The sequence below is a fragment of the Alternaria ethzedia genome (genome assembly GCF_023757985.1).
Source record: "Alternaria ethzedia strain BMP 0044 chromosome Unknown scaffold_30, whole genome shotgun sequence".
NCBI classification, from domain to species: Eukaryota; Fungi; Ascomycota; class Dothideomycetes; order Pleosporales; family Pleosporaceae; genus Alternaria; species Alternaria ethzedia.
In genome coordinates this window covers 341,556-349,995 of record NW_026056223.1, presented here as the reverse complement: position 1 = coordinate 349,995, position 8,440 = coordinate 341,556, and the positions used below count along the sequence as shown (strand labels likewise).

General features: G+C 54.0%; 2 protein-coding genes across 2 annotated transcripts; both read left to right on the top strand.

Moving 5' to 3' along the window:
- Window positions 1-608: 608 nt before the first annotated feature.
- J4E87_008961 (uncharacterized protein) lies at window positions 609-2,519 on the top strand (the record flags this gene model as incomplete). Its single annotated transcript, XM_049380544.1, has 5 exons — window positions 609-651; window positions 725-847; window positions 907-1,018; window positions 1,068-1,272; window positions 1,320-2,519. 5 exons carry the CDS (start codon window positions 609-611, stop codon window positions 2,517-2,519), a joined length of 1,683 nt encoding a protein of 560 aa, XP_049229819.1.
- Window positions 2,520-5,346: 2,827 nt separating this feature from the next.
- On the top strand, window positions 5,347-8,266 carry J4E87_008960 (uncharacterized protein; the record flags this gene model as incomplete). The annotated part of the gene is made up of 2 exons (XM_049380543.1): window positions 5,347-7,572; window positions 7,619-8,266. 2 exons carry the CDS (start codon window positions 5,347-5,349, stop codon window positions 8,264-8,266), a joined length of 2,874 nt encoding a protein of 957 aa, XP_049229818.1.
- Between the last annotated feature and the right edge of the window lie 174 nt (window positions 8,267-8,440).

Below are 8,440 nucleotides of genomic sequence, written 5' to 3'. Positions count from 1 at the left end.
AGCAAGACGACGACGTCCGTCTCGCTCCACCCCGGAAACCTTGGGCTCAGATAGAGTGCCCGTCCCGTGACAGCTCCGCGTGGGAGGCCGGTGGATTGCACATGGCAGACGAGGGGGGGGATGTTGCGTGCTGCAGCTGTACCCCAATATGGGCAGCCCTAAATCTAGACATGCCATGGCGCTCGATTATCGTGCGGCCAGGCGTTGTGGTGTGGCTGGCACGCCATGACTCTAGGGAGCGTCGACGCTTAGCTCTGGGGGGGTTCGGTCGCCTTTGATAGCCACTCGTGTGAAAGCAAGGATGCGACTCAAACGTGTTACCCATGCTAGTTCCTGCCGACGCTAAGGGCCACGCCTGCGAAACGTGCCTCTTCAATCCTGTCGGGCCCTCCTTTCGACGTGCTGCTCACTGCCATCACGAGTCCGACACCTGTTGCTTCTGCCTTAATAATCCCCGACTACCCGCCCGCCCAAGCCTGCCATCCCTCACCGCCGCCCGCAACCACGGCCCCGTCCCCACCCGATCCCCCCGGCCAGCTTTCCCAGTCGCCTGATGCATTACTAGACACGCATTCCACTCTCCAGGCAGTCTGCCATAGAAGCATCCAATGGGTCAGAGCAACGGCAAGCCCGTCGTCTTTACCGACCAAGGTGCGTGCCATCGTCTGGCTTAAGAGAAGGGCGTCGAAGAGCATCCATGGACCACCAAGACTAACACCATCAGTAAACCTCAACCACTTCCGGCTGCTGCGAGTCGTCGGCAAGGGCGCATTCGGCAAGGTGCGCATTGTCGAGCGCAAAGACACGGGTCTCACCTTTGCGCTCAAGTACATACGCAAAGATGAAGGTTCGTCTCCATGCCCTGTGCATCCTCCCAGCCCTACTCGAGCTGACGTCGTGTCACAGTCGTACGCTCGGAAAGCGTCCGCAACATCATTCGCGAGCGGCGCATGCTCGAGCACCTGAACCACCCCTTCCTCTGCAACTTGCGCTACAGTTTCCAGGACATCGAATACCTGTACGTCATACCTACCAGCGATGAGTTAGCACGCGGCTGACAAGGGCAGATATATCGTGGTCGATCTAATGAATGGCGGTGACCTGCGCTTCCACATCTCGCGAAAGACATTTACAGAGGAGGCTGTGCGCTTCTGGATAGCCCAGCTAGGCTGCGCTGTGCGCTACATCCACCAGCAGGGCATCGTGCACAGGGATATCAAGCCAGACAACGTGCTGTTGGATTCCGAAGGTCATGTCCATCTGGCAGATTTCGTAAGCTCGGTCCTCATCATGTCTCCAGCCATTATTAACATGCCCAGAACGTCGCTTCCGACTTTGTCCCCACCAAGCCGCTGACGAGCAAGTCCGGCACGCTCGCCTATCTCGCGCCCGAGGTCTACGAAGGCAAAGGATACTCGTGCGAGGTCGACTGGTGGTCACTGGGCGTGCTCTTCTACGAGTGCATCTACAACAAGCGACCCTTCGAGGCTAGCAGCCACGACTCTCTCGCCGCCAAGATCTCCAAGGGAGAGCCCACATACCCCGTTACCAGTCCGCCCGTATCCATGCCCTGTCTACATGCCATCAGCTCGCTTTTGGAGAAGAACAGGTCAAAGCGCATCGGCGCCATCGGATTTGAGTCCTTCACCGACAACCCCTTCTTCCGTCCCATCGATTTCATCGCGTTAGAGCGCAAAGAGATCCCGCCCGTCTTTATCCCGTCGAGCGACAAGACCAACTTCGATGCCACCTACGATCTGGAGGAGCTGTTGTTGGAAGAAGCACCGCTTGAGGCAAGAGCGCGGAGACAGAAGCCTAGAGAGGCGCTCAAGGACGATGCCACCGAGCAGGAGATCAGGGCTGAAGAGCTGCACAGGATGATTGAGACCCTCTTCGAGCCCTTCAACTACACCACCGCTGGTGACCAACGAACGCCTGCCGCCGTCGCAGTCGTAGATCCTCAAGATTCCGTCGGCGGCTCAAGGACGAGCAATCAAAGCGCACCGGACCAACCTCCCACTCCATCAGTAGATCCCTGGGGTCGCCCAGTTGCGAACAATCCCCAGGACGCAGAACTCCATCCCACACGCTCCGCCGCTACTGGCCGATCGACGCAATCTCCCAACGGCAGCCCTCCCCTCGCAACCAACATACTGAACCAGACCGCCAACACCGGCTCACCCACCTCGCAACGCGGCGAGCACGTCGACTACTTCCCCAACGACGGCTCCGAAGTCCCCACTCCCTCCTTCTCCCGCCCGATGAACAACCGCCAGCGAGGCTCGCAACGCAGCATCAGCACCAGCGGAGGCGTACAGGTAGTTCTCAACGAGACCGGTTCTTGGACTGAGATGGCTAACCAAAGTTCCGCCCTCGTACAGAAAGATGCCCAAGCTGAGAAACCCTCCGGAATGCTCGGCTTCCTCAGTCGTAAAAAGGGCCGGGACAGGAGTCCCAAGGCGAAAGAGAGGGGTGTGCTGGGTAAAGAAGGCGCCAGAGTCATCATCAGCAATACTTGAGATGCCTGCTCTCCTTTCCACACCTTTTTCCGCCCACCTGCCTTCTTTCACGTCACGCCCACACAACACGCCCTTTCTTCCAACGAGTTCCCTTGCCGTAGATGATGTCTTCCCAGGAGACTTTCTTTTCCGAGGCCGATTTCTTCTCTCCTGCCCGGCGTTTTCTGGCGTGTTGTCTTGGACTTCACACATGCCAGTCCCTCCTACATCTTCAGCGATGACGCCTGGAACATTATGATCATCGCTTCCTCTCCTTATCCGACCGCATCGAAGTTGCATAGTTCCACCACCCTGAGAAAAAAGAGGTGTGCGCGAAACGGGCGTTGTAGGCATTTGTTATTTTTCCATAAGAGAGATCGAAGGACACATGGGGCAGCTGTTGCCCCGTAAGCACAACGAGCGAAGAACGAGATTAGGGTATAGATTGCGGAAGGCAAGAGAAGAGAAGGGACAGATGAGGCGTCGACTTTTTCCTCTTCCCGAAGAGAAAGGTCGCGCTGTTGTACATTTGGATGTGTGGGTATAGAGATGTCGGGACGCTGAATGCATGGGCTATGGGCAACGCTATGTGCCGCCGCTGCTGTCGCCGCTATGAGATCTTATGAGTGGAGGTTATGCTGGGGATGGATGTTGTATTCGATAATTGTGCGCGAAACGTTAAATACCCATATTCCTACTCTTCATATGCGCTTCTACTGGACTACATTCTTCGAGTGTAATGCTGGCTAAGGAGCAATGGACTGCGACAGATCTCTATGCTGCTCACAAGAGCCGTGCAATGGTTGCTTGTCTCATTCCTCCTTGATTTCACATTCCGCACGCTCTTTTCCCTTGCCTTTCCCAATCCGTTTGCGACATCGTCTCATGTGTCTGTTGAAGTTGTCTTTCCGTCTGTAAATCTTGTCAGGTGTCAAGCAACCAGGGATGGTGCAGTGATACGTCTCGTCGCCGCCGAGAAGTTGTTGGTGTACTTGTCGTTTATGACGTTTTAGATCCGCAGCTAGACCGAAAGAGATGTCCTGACATAGATCGCATGTGTAGCGGAGGTTGTGTGTACGGTTGTAGTGGTTTCTTCGAATAGATTAGTGAAGCAGTCCAATAAGGGGGCGGGCATGGGTAAACCCCAAGTACCTTCGGAGGCCTGATGTGCGGAATACTTTAGGACAGTCTGGACATGGGTACGGCAGTCTGACCCAGTCTTCGGTGTTCCTTTGTGGTGATTGCAGGACAAATGGCGAGGATCTCATTGCAAATGCAAGCTCAGGACAAAGCGTATTCCCTTCCACGCTTGTATGTTCGTGTTCTTGGTTGGGCGTAGTTGCGGCAGATCTCGTTGCAGTAAGCACCTCGAGAGCCTCGTCATGGTTACTTGGTATCGTAACATATGGTTCTGGAATCATTCCGTTATCACTGGGCAACCATGGAAGACTGTGCCTATCTATATGAGTTCCTGTCCAGCCAAAGTCATGCCAGAAATACTCACTGGTGGGCATCGTTATCTTGGTCTTTCTCGATCAGGCTTACAACACCATTGTCTTCTGAAGTTCGACTCAAGTTCAGGTCTGAGAGGCTACTCAAACTAGTTGTATTGTCGAGTGAGGAAGAGGATGACCCTGCGAGCGACGAAGTCCCAGTGCTTTCGCTGTCATCCATATGCGCTCCAATCGTCGTCTCGGCGTGCTCCGGAAGGACGGAATGCAATGATGGTGGTCGTTTTGCTAGATGAGCAAAAATGACGGGGTTCGGCTCGTATTCGAGATCCCAAGGGTTGACACCATTCTCTATATGTCTGTTGCGTCTGGATGTTCTTGATCCGCTTCCATATCCGATAGGATAAACAGCTAGAGGTTGTCCGTTGTGATGCACTGATAATGATATTGTCAGTACTCCACGATATCGTCCGCGACAGGGGGTGCTTACGTTCGTGATACCGCAGGAATTCCAGATACGAGTCTGCGTCTGGCTCTTGGAGAAGCTTTGGGTACAGATTGGCCTTTTTTGTTCGCTCCTGCATGTACTTTCCATTATTTGCGACTGTCGCATTTTCGACACATAGCCAGTTCTTTCTTCGAGAGAGACGTTGGCGCCATCGTATAATCGCAGCTACAGAAAAGATGAACACAGTAACAAGAATAGAAATGAAGAAGATAAGGGCTACAGTTGAAAATCCCATCTTAGCTACTTCAAACCTTGGAAGGTTTGAGGTCAACTACTAACTACACTTTCTGTTTTGAAAGGAGATATGAGCGGGAAAGACGATACTTGTAGGTTGCATCGTTTCGTAAAGCTGTGCGAGGCATACTGATATCGCTTGGCATGGCCACCTGCCCAATCATGCCTGCATGCCACCACAGACAACAGTGCAAACTAAGCGACATGCACGCCACAGCCGTCTGTGGTATATATCATAACTGGAACGGCGGCTATTGCCACACAGCTTTAGTTAGCATAAGGTATTGGGCATAAAGGAAGTGCTAGTACTATTGGCAGAGAAAGACCTTTTCTAGGTTGTCGATGTCGCGCTCTTCTCTGGAACGATGTCACCATCTTGCAGACAGGCGAAAGCATGTGTCGATTCCAATAAGTCACCTGTATGTAGAAACGAATCGTGAAAGATAGAGGACGCCCACGAATATTGTCGCGCATCGTTTCGTAGATTGCGAAAACCGCTTGTTGGATTCTTTCACCTAAATGTGTTGTTGATGGTACGAGGTTGGTGGTGTTGGCCGGGGGTCTGCTTCCGAGGAACCTTAACACGTCGCGACTGCCCAGCACCACTTTGAGCAATACACGATGCACTCAACCAGCAAATTGAGCCCCTCACGCCATGAACGGGGCAGAAACACGGATATACGGTGAATCGCATACGACGGGCCAGCTCCCCACGCCTTCCTCGACGCCCGAACCGGACGATGTGGCACCTCCGAGTGGCCGCCGCGCCCATGAAGCCAAAAGCGAGGAACCGCTGCAGAACATGACGAATGGCGCCAAAGCCGAGCCAAATAGCGCAATCAGCTCCAGTGCGCCGAGCAGGAGGCCCAGCGTGCACGAAGAGGCCATTCTCTCCGACACCAGCGAGAAGATACGGCCTATCAAGCGGCCTGGAGATGGGCGGCGGAGGAGCAGCGTGTCGGAGCACGAGAAGATTCTCAAGCTCAGTCCCCGCCAGATCCAGGAACTCACGAGCGAGCCTGCGAGCATACCTGTCCGAGCAGCCACACCGATTCTCGAAGATGAGCTGGAGGACGCCACACCGCTGGAAGATGGCGATGGCCAGGGCAGCAATAAGCTCTTGGGTGTTGTGCTGGAGCGGCCAGTGGAGCTGAATGGTGATTCGAGGAGAGAGAAGGGCTCAAGAGGGCGGGACGGGCCGCGAGAGAAGGAAGTCGTCCTGATCAAGACACCTGCAACCGAATTGCGCAACGGCCGCCCGGTGCTTTCCTCACGATCCGTCACTACGCCCTCGCTCCCACGAAGGACCACGTCAAGGTCGCGCTCCCGAACACATAACCAGACACAAGAGACAGAAGATCGGAGGCATGGCAGGCATATTCCTCCGCCATTGAGTCTGGACCACAGAGATGGCACGTCCAAGGGCCACGACCGACACAAGGAGGCTCGCGAGATACGTGAGCAGGTTTCCCCAACACCAATCGCTCTACCGCTGCCGCCAATGTCGATGCCTACCTTTCTTTCTCTAGAACTCTCCGCGAGCCGTCCCTCCCCGTTGTACATATACCGCCCAGCGACGACAGACTTTCCCTACGAAACATCCGAGATAAAGTACGAGCGCTTGCTCAACTTCCTGAGGATACCGCTGAAGATCGAGGGCATACTTGGGTTTGGAGCGCTGGCTTGTCTGGATGCATGGATGCACGTCTTGACGATTCTGCCCCTCCGCTTCCTGCTCGCCATTGCCATTCTGGTCAAATGGTGGGGCTCGGTCATCGTGAAGGAGTTTCGCGATCTTTGGGCTTTCGTGTACGATGGCCTTCCTCGTCTTTGGCAGCGCAGGAAGCAGACCGAAGGCCCTACGCCTTTACCAACACCCGCTGAGGAAGTACCCCCGTCCATGTCGCGGAAGCCATCATCCTCTGCCGTTCCCTCAGCCAATACCACAGCTAGGCAGAACCCTCAGATGTCTACGACTTTCAAGTTCCCAGACATGAACGAGCTCAGAGCGCGCCGGCCTCGAAACTCCCGATTCCGTCACCGCCGTACCAAGTCCACGCCTTCTACACTACAACCAAGCCACAAAGCAGACATATTGAAAGGTCTACTGGTCATTGCCAGCTGCTTCGTTCTGATGCGTTTCGATGCCAGTCGCATGTACCATGGCATTCGCGGACAGTCAGCCATCAAGCTCTATGTCATCTACAACGTCCTCGAGGTCTGTGATCGCCTGCTCTCAGCTGTCGGCCAGGATGTGCTGGAATGTCTGTTTTCTCGCGAGACGCTGGACCGTAATCCCGACGGCAGAAGTAAAGTCCTCCGTCCATTTGGAATGTTCGCACTTGCACTGGTATACACGGTCGCCCACGCTACAGCGCTGTTCTACCAAGTGATAACGCTGAACGTGGCCGTCAACTCCTATTCCAACGCACTACTGACGCTCTTGATGTCCAATCAATTCGTCGAAATCAAGGGTACGGTGTTCAAGAAGTTTGAAAAGGAGAACCTATTCCAGATTACCTGTGCAGACATCGTAGAGCGCTTCCAGCTTTGGCTCATGCTTCTCATCATCGCAATGCGCAACGTGGTTGAAGTGGGTGGCTTGAGTATCCAAAGCAGTGACACATCTTGGACGGCCATGTTCACTGGATCTGCCAATGCGTCTTCTGCGACCGCGTTCAAGGCTACGAGTATCATACCTATGAGTTTCACCATCTTTCCAAAGTACATCGCACAGGTACTCAATCCTTTCCTGCTGGTCTTGGGCAGTGAGATGTTTGTCGACTGGCTGAAGCATGCGTACATCACCAAGTTCAACCAGTACAAACCAGAGGTGTATAGCAAGTTTTTCGACGTTCTGGCAAAGGACTACTATTCTAATGTAAGCCGTGTAAGGCTAATATACTTTGCCAGCTAACACTTCACAGGCCTTTGCTGATGCAGACTTGACACGACGTCTTGGACTACCAGTCATACCACTATCCTGTCTTTTCATACGTGCTGCCATCCAAACCTATCACATGTTCATCGCGATGCACATGCCGCCACCTCTCCACACCACATCAACATCCCTCTCTTCCGACCCGACCTCCTCTCCCACAACGACCGCAGCACTAGCTCACATCGACCACGTCTTCCGCCGCGCCCTAGGCCGCTCCTCCTTCGGCGCTGGCATTCCCTCCCAAGCCTGGTACAACCCCCTCTCCTACACCCTCGACGACCTCATCGCCGGCTCAACCATGCTCATCGTCTTCCTCGTCGGCTACCTTATCTTCCTCGCTTTCAAACTCATTCTCGGCATGCTCCTCCTATCTGTAAGCCGCAAACGGTACCACGGTATGCAGGAACGAGAGAAGATGAATGTGGAGACTGGTGGTAAGAGAATCGGGGGATGGGGCGTTGTTGATGTAGACGAGGAGAAGAGAAAGGTGATTTACGACGATGATCCTGAGACGCTGAAGAGATTGAGGGAGAGAGATGAGAAGGGTAGAAAAAAGGAGCAGGAAGAAAGGGAGAGGGGGACGAGTTTTGGGCATGTCAGTCGGTATGCGATGGTTGCTAAGAGGATTTGGTGATGTAGGGTAACTGCATGTTGTATATTATCAACTGATCAACATATTATTCAAGACTTTCTCCCTACCTACACCAAGTCACTGCTGCTGAAGAGCACTTCGCAACGATACCTTGATCTGGGTGAGGGGCTGCTTACCAGCGGGAAGTCCTGCCGAGGTTAGATGATTGGTGCAGCA